Below are 19,126 nucleotides of genomic sequence, written 5' to 3'. Positions count from 1 at the left end.
TATGTAAATGATGTGAGGTGCAAAGTGTAAATAACATAAAATGGATGGTTACATTTTTATATCTACAAACACGTCTCAAAAAAGTAAAACGGTGAGAAAAGTTATCTTCAAAAATTTGATTAAAAAACAAAGTTCACATAATCTGGATTCACTGCATGTAAAGTGAAACATTTCAAACTTTCATGTTTTATTTTCAATAGTTATGATGTATAGCTGATGAGAATATGAAATCCAGTATCTCAAGTTATTAATAGTTCTAACAATCAATTAAAACACTAATGCAATACAGAAATGTCCAACTTTTGAAACATATGTTCATTTACAAATTCTGTACTTGTTCTTAGGTCATTTAATATAAATCGAAGTGATTGGATCGTTTGGGTCAGGTGTTTCCCATCTTCCTCATGACAATATCTCACTGTTTCTCATTGGGGTTCCAGTCAGGCGAGTTGGCTGGCCTGTCGAGCAGGGTAATAGAATGATCTGTAAATCATTTGGCAAAGCTTTTGGTACTGTGGGGAGATGCTACGTCCTGTTGAAAAAGGAAGTCAGCATCTCCATAAAACTTGTGAGCAATGAAGTGCTCTGAAATCTCCTGTGTTGACATCACATTTGATATAACACAGTGGACCAGCCACCAACAACAGCAGCATGTCAGACTGCAGAGATTTATGCTGAACTCGAGACACCTTGAATTAGATCCCTCTACACTCATCCTACAGACTCTAGTTCCTTGATTTCCAACTGAGATGTGTCTGTAGAAATCTGTAAAAGACTGCCTACAAGTGCTGACAGGGTGAGGAAATAGTCTTCCTGTGGTGCTGTAGGACGCCCACTTCAAGGCCTGTCTCTGACTTGGCCTTCAATTTGGAGACGGTACTAGGGCTCTGGTCATAATAATGCTGGGACACCAGCTTGAAGTTGCCCTGTGGCACAGGATCTAGTCTGCTGTATTTGTTTTTCCTTCTCTGATGAAATATTGTTTTCGTGTTGGGTGGCTGTTTCTTTGAGTGCTGCTTGACTAAAACTCCATATGTAAATCCATATATTCTCCACTACCCAGATTTTTTTACCAGGAGATAGCAGTACTCAACTTTGTCTATTATTACATATTGTACACAAAGTTATTTAAGCATGCAAATTATCAAATTCTATAGTATGTTATTTATACTCAAAAGAACCTAGCAAAATTAGCCTAACTTGCTAACTTTCCTTAGGGTATGCCATAAGGCTTGTTTATGTGTTGAATGATGATTTTTCTTTTTTCCTGATACTAGTAAAGTTTGATAAGTATGTGGTTAATGGTTAATTATCAGCAAGTAATGTATTGGTTGCTTATACTTAGACGTTGCTAGTTTTCTTTTACATGTAACAGTGTATGTGTGGGAGCTTGTACTATAACTTCTGGTTAATATGGCTTTTGAAGAAAAAAAACAATTATCTGTTTTCCCACAAAAAGATAAGATCCTTCTGCCTGGTTGTATCTGTGTTGTGCATTGTCACAGTTCCTTCAGTCTCTTCATGTATTCCCAGAATGATTCAGTGATGTTGTTATCAGTGTTTTGTGTGGACCATACCATCTGTTACAGGGATGCTTGGGCTTATTAGTTTGGGATTGTTAGCATGCAGCAGAATGATTTTTTGAATAAATTGGATTCCTTCCTGGTTGTGTTGTGATGGGTAACAATCTAAAGTAATCATTCTCAGAACCAAACCACGTCTCCAACTCCTTTTGGAGAAATACGGGTCCAAATCTGCCAGGAAGTGCTTCACTGTTGCCTGCAGACATTCATTCTTGTGGCATTCACCAGGTGACAAACAAATTGTTTTCTTTCAGAGCCGCAACTGTGTTGAACTCAATTTCATTAAAGTAACACTGAGAAAGGATGATCACACTGAGGGTCACAGGGGGGTTAATTTGATAGAAAAAGTCAAATGTTCACAGTTATGTTACTGCGTGTTGCAAATAATCTTCTCATATACAGTTTGGTTCACGTGGCCCTCGACAAGTCACCAAAAGTAAACAAGCTGCTGTAGCACATGTGAAAGCCAGCTCACAAAAGCCCGATATGTCAGATACAGGTAGGTAGTGTGAGGCATTTAGTAACCAGCACCATGCAGTAGTGCTGTCCCATACTGCAAATTTTTTGATTAGATCCAATACCAAGTACATACAGGGCCGATATTGCTAATACTTTTAACCTATAAAGTCAGCTTATGTAGGGGATGGTTTACACATTTATCAGCTTTCTTATGTATCTTGAAACTGGGCTTTTTGGACCACTGGAATGTAAATGCCTGTCTCTAAAGCACTTTGGCTCAACTTCTGTTGTTTAAAGGTACTAGAGACTATAAAAATAGATGTTATAGTCAACAATAAAGGTCCTATCCTGCTTGTATTACTCTGATACAAATACCAGCATTGGTCTCGATATTATGGATAATTTGGATCAATCCACCCACCTCTACCATGCAGCCTGGCCCTCTCTAGAACCTGGCTGGACATATAAACCCACAAACACCGAATCTGCATTTCCCCATCTCTGAACGGCCTGCCAGACTCATCCTTTTCCTCTACTATAATGAAACTTGTCATTACAGCTCCATCACTTTGAGGTTTGGTGCAGAGACAATTTTTGGTCTCTTTTTAGTTGAGCAGCTCACATAAAGCCTCCGCACGCTGCACAAGGCTCCATATCTCTGCTGATGTTAGGATTCAAAATGACAACACAGAGAATCTGAGATCATCTTGTGGAAAATGGATTCACGGATTTCACTTTACACTCAGGAAAAAGAGGGGAAAAAAAGTCCCGGTTTACTTTTTATCTTAAAATCGTCTGTTTTCCTGTATTGTGTCAGTCTGTGTTAACGAGCTGGTACTTCTGAGGTGCGGCCATCTGTTCAGTTTGTGACTGAGCTGCTTTCGGTTGCTGCCTTTTTCCAAAAGGGATCACCACAGCAGTTACAGCCACATGTTTGAGTTGGCAGATTTTTACACCAGATGCCCTTCCTGAAACAACCCCAAAGGAATTTTTGTGCTCTGCTGGGACTGAATCGGGGAGCGTTGAGTTTAACAGGTGACTGGGTAAACCTCTACACTATGAAGCCACTGACAGTTTTGGCTTTGACACATGTTAGATTCACACTCACTGGACCAAACATATGCTACAATTTTTATTGACTCATTTGGGGGAATGCCTTGCCAGTCTATCAAAAAGACACTTTATTTGATTCATATTGTATGGTTCTTATATAATTATGTCCTCATGCAGTAGACGTCCTATGCCTATAGAGTTTTTTGTGTGTGTATCAATTATTTTAATTTGGGCTGTGTTTTGTGTTTCCGAAGCATGAATTTTTAAAAATACTACCCAGTTGGTGTTTCCCATCCACAGACACCACTGTCTCTTGTCCCACTGTTGGACAGATTTTTACTTTCACTGTTACGAACTGCTGCTGCTGGTGACAGAAGCCTTTTTCTGCAAGTGAGAGGGTCACTCTAACCCCAGCAGGTGAAGAACAGGCTAATGTGCCACTACACAGAGTTCCCTGAGGCCACAGAGCAGAGCAAGGACTCCGGTCGCCCGCTGCACTTCAGGAAGGAAAGGAGTCAATCTGTTGGATGACAGACACACTGAAGAGACAGTTAATTACTGTTCTTTTATTTTTTACAAAATATATATTGATTGTGGATGCACCTCGTTTTGCACTTGTGCTTATGTACTACAGTATACTCCTCTGAGGAAAATGCAGTATGTGCATGTCAGCTGAGGCTTTCACCTGAGGAAGCAGTGCTGTACTGACTGACAGCAGAATATGTACCCGTCATAAGCCTGGAAAAAATCAGGCGGGCCATAAAAAAAAAATTAAATCTATATTTATATCAGTGAGTTGGCCTTGGATCTGTCTGTATACACAAAGTCAGTAGGTTGTCTTGAAGATCTTTTTTAGAAATGTGGTGCACTTTTATAGCTTTGAAAAGGATGTGTGGGCCTTTTATTTCTGTCCTTATTTTCTGTTGGGTTACATACTGAAAAGCAGTGTTTAGGAGATTTAAACTGTTAGTCTTAAACACTTGGAGCACTTCCGCTTCACACGAGCTCTGCCTTACCCTCGTTGCTCAGTTGAAGGAAATGAAGGTAGACACACTTAGCAATGTCCTATCACTCAGAAGACTTCCTTCACTTTGATCTTCTCTGCCGTTCTATCTGTCTCTGTATCATAACGCTAAAGCTTATGCAGCTGATTTCAAATTGCATAATTTAATCAGCACCGGGATTAGAAACCTGTCTCTTAAGAAACTCTGGCTAATGGAAAACTATCTTTGACCTGGCCTGTCCACTGACTGTAAGCTGATCACACAGTTGCCATATGCTGAAAGTGTATCTCTGTGTATGTTTGCGCATTAATTTGTTTGTGCACTCGGGACTTACTCTCTAATTGCACACTTATGAGGCTATCTGGGATATGAGAGACACAACCACGAACCAGTAGGCAGTGTACACAAGCTCTAATTACACAATATTGCAACTGAGATTATTAAAAAATGAAATGCTAAAAACTTGTCATTGCATTGCAGTGCATTGAATATTCTCGTGACTCAGCATGACTGTAGAGTATTTGACAGCACTCTCTCAGTTTTACATTTCAAAGAGCAACAATGATAACCTCCAGTTTCAAGGATGCTACCTGGAAGCATAAACACATTTTTTTTGTGTAAAAGAAACAAGACAGACCTCTGGCTTTTTCTTTTAAGTAAACTGAGACTTAGGTGTTTTTGTAATTACTTTTTAAATCAATTTTGCCTTTATAAATACTGCATGTTATATAGTTAGGTCCATAAGTATTTGTATGACTTTATTATTGCCTCTGTAGAACACCACAGTAAATTTTAAAGGTGCTGTAGGGCCACTGAAACATGAAGGCGGAGGAGACGAGAACTTGAATTTGACTGCCATGGAGGGATATTTTAATTCGTTTCTGCAGACATTTCTATAATTATATGAATCATGATACCTACGTTGTATCTTCAGAGATGGGGTCCCCTTCACCAAAGAAGCAAAAACAAGAAGAAAAGAGACGAGCCACCGGCATCTTAATAAATTCCTCTTCACCTCAAGCCTCATCTCCTGAACTGAAATCAGGGCTCTAACACACAAAAGCATGCATACATGTTTATTTATTACTTATTGTTAGAAATACTTATTGTCAGTAGACTAGACATGTGACCCTCCTGTCCCACGATTATTCACTAAGTTCAACAAAGTTACATCCACTTCCAGGACAGTTTCACAGCAAAAAGCAACTAACAGAGGCTAACAACAGCTAACAGAGGCTAACAACAGCTATCAGAGGCTAACAAAAGCTAACAGAGGCTAACAACAGCTAACAGAGACTAACAACAGCAAAAACAGCAGTTTTACTGTCAGAAAAGTTCAGCCTATAGTCAACAGCTCACAAGTGAGCTGTTTTTTCTAGAGAAAACGAACTAAAACTAACAAAAATATATCAGTACTACTGCCACCACTGTAGCTATGATCATGCACTTTTACTAGGAAGGGTAAGAAGACCAACAGGTTTAATAAAAATATTGCATTCACTGTTTGGGAATTAGAGACATTTTTATACATAGTTCCCCATTTTTGGAGGCTAAAAAGTCCTTAGACGATCGACTAACAAGCAGTTTTATAGCCTCGTGAGGAGATTAAGCAGATAAAACAAGTTTTTGAACTTATTTTCCGTAGCTTTTCACTCAAACTATCAATAAAAGTTTAAAGATCTGTTGATGCGAGTAAAGTTGGCTTTCATTAGGCTGAAAGGTTGCAAATAAACCTGAAAAATAGCAAAAACATCAGATGTGGCTAAATCAACAACCTAGTATGTTCTTAAAAAGAAAGGAATACACTGGCAAGACAACTACATGATCAAGATTCTTTTCTTGGCAAGAAAAACCCGCCTAACTAACGTGAGAGGAGATCCGTTAGTTCATGAATGAAAATGCAGAGGGTTTACAACTAGAACAGGAAGGCCAGATTAGGCTTTGCTGGGAAACCACTAAAAGAGCCTGTCCAGGTCTTGAAAAAAAAATTTAACTGTTGTACAAATGAACTGATATGATTGAAATGATTAATAAAACCCATTCAAGATTAAGTGACACCAGAATGATGGGAAGAGAAAAGTGTTGAGAACTAAAAAGAGCATTAAACATGAAGAAGGGAATGTTTTGTTATGGACATGTATGGCTGCCCGTGGAACTGGGTCACCAGTGTTTACTGATGACTTGACTGCTGCTAGAAGAAGCAGGATGAATTCTAAAATGTACAGAGCTACACTCTCTGCTGAGATTCAACCAAATGCAGTGAAACTGATTGAAAGGTGCTTCACAGTGCAAACGGAGAATGACCCAGACCATACTGCAAAACCAACACGAGAGAGATTTTTTTTCGTGAATCCTCTAAAGCAGGGGTGGGCAACTCCAGGCCTCAAGGGCCGGTGTCCTGCATGTTTTAAATGTGTCCTTGATCCAACACAGCTGATTCAAATGGCTAAATTACCTCCTCAACATGTCTTGCAGTTCTCCAGAGGCCTGGTAATGAACTAATCATTTGATTCAGGTGTGCTGACCCAGAGTGATATCTAAAACCTGCAGGACACCGGCCCTCAAGGCCTGGAATTGCCCGACCCTGCTCTAAAGGAAGAGGACATAGTGTGTTGAGTGATGCAACAACATTTATTACACAGCACCCCTGCATGTAGCTACCTGGTTTGGTGAAAGCGTGGGAATATACAGTAACATTGGAGTAGCACACCCTGACCCATATGCTGCATTCACTTGCCTCTGGCTGACATTCACACAACACAGCAGGTGATTGTTACTATCAGTGAAATGTTGTGGTGGATGTTAGCCATGCAGTGTGCAGGGAGTAGAGCTGAGAAGCTTAAGTGTGTTTTTTTTTACATTTTAATCACTCAAGTGAAGTGGAATAAAAGTCTTTCAATGTGCTCAGTGTTGATTGACGTAGTGTAACGGTAATACAGTGTGTGGGGCTTGATGAATTACATATGCAGTGCCTTTCTGAGATTTATGTCCGATGCTAGAGAATCCAATTTACGCATGTCTCAGTTTCTTTTTTAATGGGTTCTTTCTTCACCTGACATCCACAGAATGATTGAAGTGAAAAAAAAAGTGGAGCGCGTGCGGTAGTCATTACCTCTCCGGTGGCATTTGTGATTAAGGAGAGTTTGGACGTTTGCTCAGCAAAACAGTTATTTGGACAAGTTCTTCTCCCAGAGATGTGGGGCCCATTAAATCTGAATCCTCCTCTTTTCAGCTTAATTCATCACTTTTTAAAGAATATAATTATGATATCTTATTCTACTCTATTATCAAGAGCACAAATACTAAATACACAATGCCTCTTCTGCGCCTTTATAATTGATATCTTTCTTTGTTGCTGTGCTTTGTCTCTTCTTTCCCTCTTCAGATACGCGGTGTCCGCTGAGACACCGGATGGCACGTGGTCATTCCTATGAAGAGCGAAGTGTGTGGAACCCAAAGTACTGTGTGGTTGCTGACTGTCAGATGCTGCTTCTGAATGAAGAGGAGGTGGTGAGAGCAGACTTTACAGTCCAGTCTCTTGTCTGTCATCTTTCTGTGTCGCTATTGTTTTTCTTCTTCTTCCTTTTTTCCCCCTCTTTACAAATTTATTTTCTTACATTAATTTGTCTCCACATAGATTTATTGCATCTCCAAATTTGCAAGTTTTTTTAGAATGTTCGGGCAAACCAAACATTCTAAGTGAAAGCTGAAGTAACACATTTAAATTCATCTTCGTGCAGGGTCTGTAAGTAGCTGGGTGAGCTGGCTCTTTGCCGCCATTGTTTTTATTAGTTTCACGCCGGATTATGCAAGTCTCGGTAAGATTAGAGGTCCGGTTCAGCAGAGATCAGGAGTCAACACGCTAATCTAAATTGCACTGTCCACTCAGCAATAACCTGTCCTTGTGAAGCAACTTTTTGTAAGCCTGTAATCAAAGTGTCCACATACCCACAACAAAGCACATTTAATGGTTTTTAAGCTGCTTTGGTGTCTTCATCACATTCAATGCATACATCCCTAGATGTAGCAGGGATTGGACAATATACTGCCAAAAGTATTCACTCGTCTGCCTTCACACAAATAGGAACTTGAGTGACAGCCCATCGTTAATCCACGGGGTTTAATATGATGTCAGCTCACCCTTTGTAGCTAATATAGCTTCAACTTTTCTGGGAAGGCTTTCCACAAGGTTCAGGAGTGTTTATGGGAATTTTTAACCATTCTTCCAAAAGCACACATGTGAGGACAGACACTAATGTTGTCCTTGTTGACCATGAAGGAGAGGTCAGAGGTCAAATTTTATAGAGTACTTTCTATATGTTGACAATACACACCACACTTGTAAGAATCATAGTTTCCCCACTTTCCGCTCCTACAAAGTTTTATCAGAATTCACTCAGAATCTTTTAAGCTATCATGTTTACAGACAGAGAGAATGACACGCACACAAATGCTACGTAAAACATAACCTCCTTGGCAGAGATAATATTGTAATATTCAAGGCCTGTGATACTACCGACCTACGCAGCCAGTTTAATATTAATGGTAAAAAAAACACTACTGTGTAATTGTTTGCTCAAAGTAAATGATTATTTACACAGAGTAACATGTTTTCAATAATTTATTATGATCAGACTGACCTTACAATGCATGGATTTGCGTGTGTGTGTGTGTGTGCATGTGTGTGTGTGTGTGTTTTGCAGTACCAGATTGAGCCACAGTGGGGCTCGGCTCACTTTCTATATAAAGCAGCTATAGATGAAATGATCTGATGATTACAGTTGAGGCTGAGGCTGATTCAAGCCTGCAATGAATGGCACAAAAAAATCACATTATATAAGACCCCTTTTAAATGAATAAATACTGGAATAAATTACTCGAACCGGGACTTCTGAAAAAGTAATTGAATATCCAGGATGCTCAGAACATCTCCTTTGTCCTCATAGAGCTGTCTTTTACTGCAGTGGTGTCTTAGGGATAATGTTGCCAGGCAGCTCATGTTTCAGTTTCAACAGATGCTTTGATCTAAGAGCCAGCAGCAGCAGCCTGCAACATCCCCTATCGAAGGGACTACAGGAACCTTTGCATTAACTTTTAAAATAGTGATGGCCAAAAGCACAAAAACAAGGCATGGCTATTGGATTTACCAAACCTTTTAATATAACAGTGTGGCTACCGAAACTGGGAAGAACAGCATGGCTTCAGTGTTTCTTTGTATGCAATTACCCGGCTATGCCACACTGAAACAGAGCAATAATTGCAGGGAGGAGTAATTTCAATCGACCCACTGGCAGTCTTTCCTCCACAGTGCTTTTTGTTTCTCAACAACAAAAGGACAACAGCTTTTAAATGCATCCATCTAGAGACCCAGCCTTGAAAAGGTTATCTCTTAGCACGGCTGGATTTCTGTCATGTCAGCAACCCGTAACGGTGTGATGACCTGGCTTTGACAGCTAAACAAGCTCACCTCTAGTGAACAAGCAATCATAAATTCAGGGTCAAACCATTATATACACTTAATGGACATTTATGTAATGGCAACTATTTTAGTAACATTTTCTTCTGAGGTGAGGATTATACTTAGTCACAAAGTGAGCGGTTTGACTAAATAACAAGAAGACAATAGCTTAATTAATGCTCATTTAGCATGCATTCCTGTAGAGATTGCTCTTTGTATGAGTATTTTAGAATAGAATAGAATAGAATAGAATTCAACTTTATTGTCATTGCACATGCACAGGTACAGGGCAACGAAATGCAGTTTGCATCCATCCAGAAGTGCTTTAGTGATATAGATATATTACAATATATATTAGCAATAATATAGATATGTGAGTATATTACAGAAATGGGTCTATTATGGTATGTTATAATGTACACGGTATGAAGTATGTTGTGAATATTCTATAACTATAAGTATGTACAGGCTGTAGTGAGTACAAGCTATGTACAGGATATGAACAGGATATAAATATGAAAAACTATACAGAATATGAAATAAATAACTTTACAGAATCTGAGATATACAGCTATACAGAAATGGGAACTATGCAAGTTGTAAACAGTTGTAGGATTAAAGATTATCGAATGTACAGAATGATTATTTACACAGAGCTATACAGTAGTGCAGTTAAGATAAGTGAGGGTGTAGATAGTTTCTACAGAGGCTATATAAAGTGCTAGTGGTTGTGAGTGGTGGTTCAGTCCATGTTATTATTGTGTGTTTGAGGGTACAGTTGTCCATTGTGGGTGTGTGTATGTTCAGTCCATGAGTTTAACGTGGGTCAGATGTCAGGAGGCAGAGTTCAGGAGTCTGACAGCTGTGGGGAAGAAGCTGTTCTGGTACCTGGTGGTCTTAGTCCGGAGGCTCCTGTAGCGCCTCCCAGAGGGCAGGAGGGTGAAGAGTCCATGTGATGGGTGACTGGGGTCTTTGATGATTTTCCCAGCCCTTTTCAGACACCGCTTCCTGTAGATGTCTTTTATGGCAGGAAGTGGTGCTCCGGCGATGCGCTGGGCAGTTTTCACGACCCTCTGCAACGCCTTCCGGTCCGAGGCAGAGCAGTTCCCGTACCAGACTGTTATACAGTTGGTCAGGATGCTCTCGATGGTGCAGCGATAGAAGTTCACCAGGATGTCTGAGGACAGGTGGTTCTTCCTCAGAGTCCTCAAGAAGAAGAGGCGCTGGTGAGCCTTCTTGACCAGCTTGGAGCAGTTGGTCGTCCAGGTGAGATCCTCGGAGATGTGGACTCCCAGGAACTTGAAGCTGCTCACACGCTCCACAGCCGTCCCCTTAATGTGGATGGGTGGATGTGGGTCAGCATTCCTCCTGTAGTCCACGATGAGCTCCTTGGTCTTCTCGGTGTTAAGCAGCAGGTTGTTTCTGTCGCACCACTCAGCCAGACGATCCACCTCCTCCCTGTAGGCGGCCTCATCGTTGTCACTGATGAGGCCAATCACCGTGGTGTCATCTGCAAACTTAATGATGGTGTTGGAACCATCAGCAGGTCTGCAGTCGTGGGTGAAGAGGGAGTAGAGGAAAGGGCTCATCACACAGCCTTGTGGTACACCGGTGTTCATTGTGATGGTAGATGAGCAGTGGTTATCCAGCCGGACGTGTTGGGGGCGGTTGGTCAGGAAGTCCAGTAACCATTTGCAGATGAGGGAACTGATGCCCAGGTCTGTCAGTTTCCTGATGAGTTGTGAGGGGTGGATTGTATTGAATGCTGAACTGAAGTCTATAAACAGCATTCTGGCGTAGGTGTTGTTGTTGTCCAGGTGTGAGAGGACAGAGTGCATTGCGATGGAGACTGCATCCTCTGTGCTCCTGTTCTGGCGGTATGCGAATTGGTGGGGGTCCAGGGTGGGGGGGAGACAGGATTTGAAGTGTGCTAGGACCAGCTGCTCTAAGCACTTAGTGATGATGGGGGTGAGTGCTACTGGGCGGTAATCATTGAGGCAAGATGGGTTGGAGTTTTTGGGTATCGGGACGATGGAGGTGGATTTGAAGCAGGCCGGTACCACAGCGTGGGCCAAGGACAGATTGAATATGTCTGTGAGCACTCCTGCAAGCTCCCCAGAACACGCTCTGAGAACACGCCCGGGGATGCCATCAGGACCTGCAGCCTTGTGGACATTGATCCTGCTCAGCACCGCTCCTACATCGGTGGGGGAGAGAGTCAGAGGTTGGTGGTCTGGCGTCATGTCTGCTTTGGTTGTGGTTGTGGGGTTCCCTCGCTCAAAACGAGCATAAAAGTTGTTGAGCTCGTTGAGGAAGGAGACATCAGAGGATGCGGGGGAGGGTTTGGTGGTCCTGTAGTCTGTGATGGTCTGGAGTCCTTGCCACATGCGTCGGGGGTTGGAGTTGGAGAAGTGTTCTTCTACCTTCTTTTTGTAATGGTGTTTGGCTTTTTTGATGCCCTTCTTTAGATTAGCCCTGGCTGTACTGTAGGCGTGTGCATCTCCTGACCTAAAGGCGGTGTTGCGGGCCTTCAGGAGGAGACGAACATCCCGGTTCATCCAAGGCTTCTGGTTGGGGTACATGGTGATCCGTTTCTGGGTGGTGACACTGTCTGTGGTTTTGGAGATGTAATCTAGTACAGATGAGGCGTACTGGTCCAGGTCTGTGTGGGTGAACATATTCCAGTCTGTGTTTTTAAATCTGTCCTGGAGCACTGCGTCTGTCCCCTCTGGCCACACTTTAATTGTCCTCACAGCAGGTTTCACACGTTGGATGAGTGGTGAATACCGAGGTGTGAGGAACAGGGAGAGATGGTCCGATTGTCCAATGTGGGGGAGGGGTGTGGCTTTGTAGGCTCCAGCCAGGTTGGAATACACATGGTCTAAAGTCTTGTCTCCTCTGGTGTGGCAGGAGACATGTTGGTGGAATCTGGGGAGGACTGTCTTTAAGTTGGTGTGGTTGAAGTCGCCAGCAACAATAAAAGCAGCCTCGGGGTGTTTATTCTGGTGTTTGTTAATGGCTGCAGAAAGTTCTTTCATGGCCAACCTAGCATTAGCGTCGGGGGGTATATACACGGCAGTGAGTATGATAGAGGTGAGTTCTCTGGGGAGATAATAAGGTCTGCATTTGACCATTAAAAACTCCGCATTAGGTGAGCAGTGACTCTCAGTAGTAGTGGAGTTCATGCACCAAGCATTGTTAATATAAATGCACAAACCTCCACCTCTGGTCTTGCCGGAGTCATCTGCTAGCCTGTCGGCTCGGTGTGTGTGGCGTCCTGCTAACTCGATAGCATTGTCCGGGCAGCTGTTGTTCAGCCATGTTTCGGTGAAAAACATGACATTTGAGTCCATAATCCGTCTGTTGTTAGTGATGGAGAGCCGTATCTCATCCATTTTGTTTGCCAGAGAACGGACATTGGCGAGAAAAATACTGGGTAAAGGCAGCCGGTGTGGTGTTAGCTTTAGCTTAGCCCGTAGCCCTCCGCGCCTACCTCGCCTTTGTTTACGATCTCGGCGCCGTCTGCGTGCACTTCCGCCCGGCCGGGGAGAGTGGGCAGCCTCCGGTGTTCTGGAGATCTCTGGGATGAGTCGGAGATCGGCGATAAAACTGTTGGAGTTGTGAGTCCAGATGTCCAGAAGCTCTTGTCTGCTGTAGGTCAGCAACGCACAGCAATTCTGGACGAATAATCCGGTTAAAAGTAGATAAAAAACTTAGATAAAAAGTATCTAAGTATCTAAAGTAAAGTAAAGTATCTAAAAAGTAGATAAAAAACCGCTAAATAGCAGATTCTGGAGAGACACTGAGCCTCGCGTCGTTCACGCGCCGCCATCTTTTATGATGTTTATGTGCAGATGCATGTAATGCATGTAATGATGTTGATAGTAGAGATGGCACGATACCACTTTTTTATGTCCGATACCGATACCGATATCATAAATTTGGATATCTGCCGATACCGATATGAATCCGATATAGTGTTTTTTTAATCAACAAAACAGTTTTTTTTAAATATCTTGCTGCATTTTGTATAAGTTCATACTCAAGTTTAAAACAACAACTACACTAAAGCTATTCTCTTATACCTGTATGCAAAAAAAAATATTTCATAGTTCAGCAATACTGATCAATCGAATAAACTTAAACCTACACCATCCTCCCTATTCTGGTATTTTAAAGAGTACTTAGCGTAAATATTAAGCAACCTAACTAATAGGGTTCCCACTCCCAGCAACAACAAAAATAAATAAATAAAAAATAGGGAACCACCCCTCACGCTCCACCTCATGATGCTTAATCGACGTAATCAACCTTAATTTGATGCAGTGTGAAAAAAAATGCACAGAAATCAATTATTTTTCAAGAAATATTAAATAGATTCAACATCTTTCTTCAACAAAATTGCAGACTGCACAGATGGTACCTTCCCAAAGGAAAAAGTACTATAGCTTACTAGGGTATATTAGACTTAACAGTTACTATATACAGTAATTGACTTCTATTCATTTTACATCAGATTAAAACTTTGGGTGTAAGATTTGGATAATTATTTATTAAAAGCTAGACATTTTAAATGAGAATAAGAAAGAAAAGTATGTCTTTGTGCCCCCTTTTCCCTGTTAATGCCCTATCGGCCCCCCTGGCTAAACTTTGCTAGATCCTCGAGTAGAAAGTAATATTAAATAAATTCTAACAACAGCTGATCAAGCTTAAACGTGCTGCTGTTGTTCAGCCGCTGGTTTCCTCTTTCTGGTGCAAAGTGGGCCAAAAGCAAAGAAGAGAGACGGAGTCCCGACAGAAAAGCCGATCAGCTGATCGTTAAGCAGTTTCATGATTGAAGTAGCAGCGAGAAGAGGCAGTCGCTTGTTAAGCTTAACGCAGGAATGCTTTACAAACATTCAGAGATGGACTTACACACTTGCTTTACTTCTCTCGGGATAACTTTGTCGGAGATGAAATGCCAGGTTGCTAGCGAAGCTCCAAATGCTATCCAGACCACCGACAGGTCCCGCATGCCACAGCCGCTCTATCACGTGATGCATACTGCTCCGACGTGCTAACGTTCTGAGGTGAGTTACGACGTGTTGCAAGTTTTGTGAGGTGCTTTCGTGATATTTAATGGATCGGATTACATTTTTTATTTTTCTCCGATATCCGATCCAGTAATTTAGGTCAGTATCGGACCGATACCGATACGTAATATCGGATCGGTCCATCTCTAGTTGATAGATCTGGAAAGAACTGGAAAGCAAGAAAAAAAAAAAGCAGTTCAGTCTGTTATTATTGACACTCTACACACAAATGTACTGGACTACATGTTGCACTTAGAGGAGCTGCTCTGTCAGGGAAACCCAGGCTACGAAGCTCCTGGCACACTACTATTCATGCTGATGTTAATGCCAGAGAAAACTGGAACTGCAGCTGCTAAGTCAGCAGAGCATCTGGGACTTAAAAGCACTATGCTCCTGAGCATTTGCTAACCCACACTCTGTAACTTTATGGAGTTTCTGTGGTTGTTAAACATTTATACTTTGCAATAATACTGCTTACAGCTGATCGCGGAGTATCCTATTATAGTGCCACACCTAAACAGAATGACCTGTTCTTTTACAAATGTTTGTAAAAGCAGACTGCATAGCTCGATGCTTGATTTTTAGTCACCTGCGTCAATGGGACTGAGCACTTGAATTCAAAAATTAGAAGGCGTAGCCCATATAGTGTGTCTGCTAAATGTGATAGATATACAACAAGCAGGTTCTGTCCACATATTAATTACTTTTCATAGCATTCATCAACATTGTTTCAGGCCTCTGTTTTTCAACATTGATATGGTGGTTTGTTCAGGCTGTGGATGTCCTATTTGTCTTTTGGCCACTATGGCGGCCCTGAAAGGTCAAACATGCTGCAACTTAAGAAAACAACAGCAAATAGAAAAAAATGTAAATGCTACAAAAGCAAAAAATAAATAAATACAAAAGACGTTGAATAAAACAAAATCTCATAAAACACCACGCAAGTGTATTTGGGGAAATGATAATGCGGAATGATAACTATGGAGGTGACAGAAATAAAAATGTGCAAATGATTGCACAGAGAGAGAAAGGTACATGTTTGCTATTAGCCGTTTAATATTAGCTTGTCACTTTAGCAGCTCTTCTGTCACGTTGTTGTCACCCCACAAACACTTCACCTGTGTTTTGTAAGTTTTTGGTGTTTTTTATGAGCCTTTGCTCTGTTTTGTGTGTGTGTGTGCGTGTGTGTGTGTGTGTGTGTGTGTGCTTTTTATTCTTTGTTGCATTCAGTTAGCTTTAGCCAAGCATTATGCTACTAAAAACTATTGTTAGCAAATCAACATCAGCAATGTAAATTTGGCTAAAAGCTCAATCTAACTTGATAATGTATTCAATATATTGTCAGTTGAAATACTTAACATTTTTATATGTTATATGAACAAAAGAAGCACTGCATGATGTTCTTTGGGCATACAGGGTTACATATACGTTCAGCTCAGACCAGCATGGTCCAGCATGGTATTTAGCTGGTCAGGCCTACAATCGTGATGTGTGCCCTGATACTGAAGCTCAGAGGTGAGCAAGTGGAAAAACAAAGCAATTCAAATTGAAGGAATGAAAAAAAACTATCCAGTTTCTTCATTCTCCGTGTTCAAAAATAAAAAGTGACATAAGAAGATTAGAAAACATGACTTCAACCTCAGTAAAAGGTTTACAGCTCCATTTATTGTGGGCTTGTCTTTTTTTTAAGTAAATTAAGTCTTAAGCTGTAATTGTGCTGTATAATTTTTCTGTGTTCATTCTTTAGCTTTGCTACCAAAGTGAAAAAAAAATGTGGAAGTGAAAAGAAAAAAAGTAATCAATGCGTAGAAGTACAGCGAGACTCAGTCTTTGAACAAAAGTTTTGATTGCTTTCTTTGCTGTGATGATGTTTGCTGTAGGGCTTTTGGTAAATACTCGCTTTTCTTTATTGTTTTTGTTTCTGACTTTTCGTTTCATCTTTTGTCGTATTCTGTTTTTCTGTCTTGTTCGGTTCACTTAATCTCTGCTTTCATCAGTCCTGTCTTTTTACGCCTGTTCCTCTTCCTTATTTGTGCGTTGCAAACCGTTAAGAGAAAGATGTGAAAAACATAGCGTGACGACAGCCGATGCTCGCGTAATCCATGCAAGTCCTTTGTGATTTGTAAAGCCAATTTGTTTCTTCCTTAACACATGACAAATTAGAAACAAACAGCAGGCAAAAAGAGGCAAAGCTGAGTGGATACCAGTCTTAAATTTGTCAGGTGTTTAAAATTTTTGAGGGCTGCACTGCGAACTGTAGGTGATAAAACTGAAATGAAGATGTGATATCTGAAGGTTTTCTACAGTCTATACTATCCAAGCTTGTTGTGAAGCCTTCCTTGGGTCTATAGAGCACACTGTGGTCCACTGAGTCATTACACTACATCTACACAATGATTGCACCGTGCTCATAAAGAGATGGGCACGGTCAGTAATAGTACAGCTGTGATGTTTTCCATTTCTCTCCATTTCACAGGAATTGCACCCAGTGTGGTCTTCTGCAGCAGAAGTGTATTCAGAGATGCTCTTCTGCATACCTTTGTTGTAGAGAGTGGTTATTTGAGTTAACTGTTGCCATTCTATCAGCTTGAAAGAATCTTGCCATTCTCCTCTGGCACCAACACGACATTTCCAGCCAGAGAACTGCTGCTTACTGGACATTTAGTCTTTTCTGGACTATTCCCTATGAACTCTAGAGATGGTTGTGTGGGAAAATACCAGCAGATAAGCAGTTTGTCAAATACTCAGACCAGCCTATCTGGCACCAACATTCACGCCACATTCAGTCACTTTTCTTCCTCATTCTGATCATCAGTTTAAACTTCAGCAGGTTGCCTTGACCGTGTCTACATACCTAAATCCACAGAGTTGCTGCCTAAATGCATGTAACTGGTCAATTAGACATTTGCATTACCAAGCGATCAAACAGGTGTACCTATAGAAGTGGCTGTGAGTGTATAATTCTAAGATGCACAGTACTGCCCATAAAAGGGGTTCTCAATTAATAACAATGAGAACTTTTATACTGATATAAAAAATTGTTTTAAAAAAAGCCCAAGACACAAATTCAACAAGTTAGCATGGTTTTGTCAGGGGGGGAGGGGGGTTATGGCTGTAACCAAATCAGTGCTCGCAGTGCTTTATTAGCATTTCTTACACTGATTTCCCTGTTTAATCAGGTGACCTTTTATGCTTCTGTGCCATTACTAGCCATTAGCTACGAGATCTGTAATTGAATTTACTCAATTGACTGGGGGGAAAAAATACCTCAATTGGGAGAGTGTGTTTCAGGTTAAGACCTTAGTAGAGCAAAGGAAGCACAGGTTATGTAAAATCTCATCTCTAGTCTTTCAATATTTTAGGCATCCGAATGCAGAGTACGCTCACTCTTCAGATAAATTATTACACTGTCACTGAGCTTGAAAAATTAATAGCTTGATGAGAGGGTGATTAAGATGATTTAAATAATTCGTTATCACAACAAAGCCGCAGATTTTACTCCAGTCGCTGCTTAAAACCGGTGTTCTAGAATCTGCAGTACTGTAGCACAAGTAAGACTGCAGACTGTGTCAGAGAAACGTGCTTCAAGTTACAGCCAATATTGCAAAGTCATTATTGCCACCAGACACTATCACTGATGCTGTCAGTTCGAGCTGTCCTTAAAACTCGAGTCCCACGAGGCAAAGAGAGGGAGAGACTCAGAGAGGAACTCGGAGAGAGAAAGAGAGATAAACAGATGGACATGAAACACGGGAACAGAAAAGCAGACAGACAGGGTGCTGCATTGAGTTGAGAGGTGTGAGGATGTTCGATAAGCCATTATCACTCCACTTCGAGGACAACAGGTCCTTTCTGTCTCTCTTGTTTTCTTTTTCTTCCCACAGCTCACCACTTTTCTCACCGCAACCATTCTTTTCTTCCTTTGACTAATTGTTTGGAGCCAAACATTTGGTATGCAAGCAGTCGGATGATATGATCAGACACTGACTGATGTGCCACTAATGCCTGCTCTGTTTTAGTCAATGACTGCTAATTTATCAGGACTGCTACAGCTATTGTGTGCTGATGACTTAGCACGGCATTAAAGATGGTGACCAGAATATCCACAACAACAGATAAGGAGACTCAGTGACGCCTGTCTGTGTAATTCATTCGTTTTTTGGTTTTGTTTTTTAACACCACCATTTATTTAACCATTCTTCTGTGTTATCTACTTTGCGATATTTATTTTATTGATTTTTTTTCACTTGAATTTATTGAGGATTGTATCTGTCTTGAATTATTTGCTCTGCCTCTGTGTCCCGTTGAATCACTCTTATTCTCAGCTAGATGCATTTCTTGCTTTTGCAGCAGAGGCGCTCTGCGTCATCCAGGGGACATCTCCTGCGTCGCACCATCAGCGTCCCGGTGGAAACACAGTTTCCAGAATTCCACAGCCAGCTGTCCACCGAGAGCGGTGAGTTGCCCGAGGATACACACATATGCTTTCATAAACAT

General features: G+C 41.3%; 1 protein-coding gene across 3 annotated transcripts in view; it reads left to right on the top strand.

The window, feature by feature from the left end:
- LOC120714300 (disabled homolog 2-interacting protein-like) overlaps positions 1 to 19,126 on the top strand; it is a 182,600-nt gene that overhangs the window by 12,360 nt on the left and 151,114 nt on the right. For all 3 annotated transcript variants that reach the window (XM_040000445.1, XM_040000446.1, XM_040000444.1), the window contains exons 2-3: positions 7,485 to 7,609; positions 18,980 to 19,085. In XM_040000445.1, coding sequence (XP_039856379.1) covers positions 7,485 to 7,609; positions 18,980 to 19,085 — 231 coding nt within the window. The remainder of the gene's footprint in view (positions 1 to 7,484; positions 7,610 to 18,979; positions 19,086 to 19,126) is intronic.

Source organism: Simochromis diagramma, unplaced genomic scaffold (genome assembly GCF_900408965.1).
Source record: "Simochromis diagramma unplaced genomic scaffold, fSimDia1.1 OVJJ01000596.1, whole genome shotgun sequence".
Taxonomy (NCBI): Eukaryota; Metazoa; Chordata; class Actinopteri; order Cichliformes; family Cichlidae; genus Simochromis; species Simochromis diagramma.
Note: the sequence above shows the minus strand (reverse complement) of the source record. Positions and strands in the feature narration are given on the sequence as shown.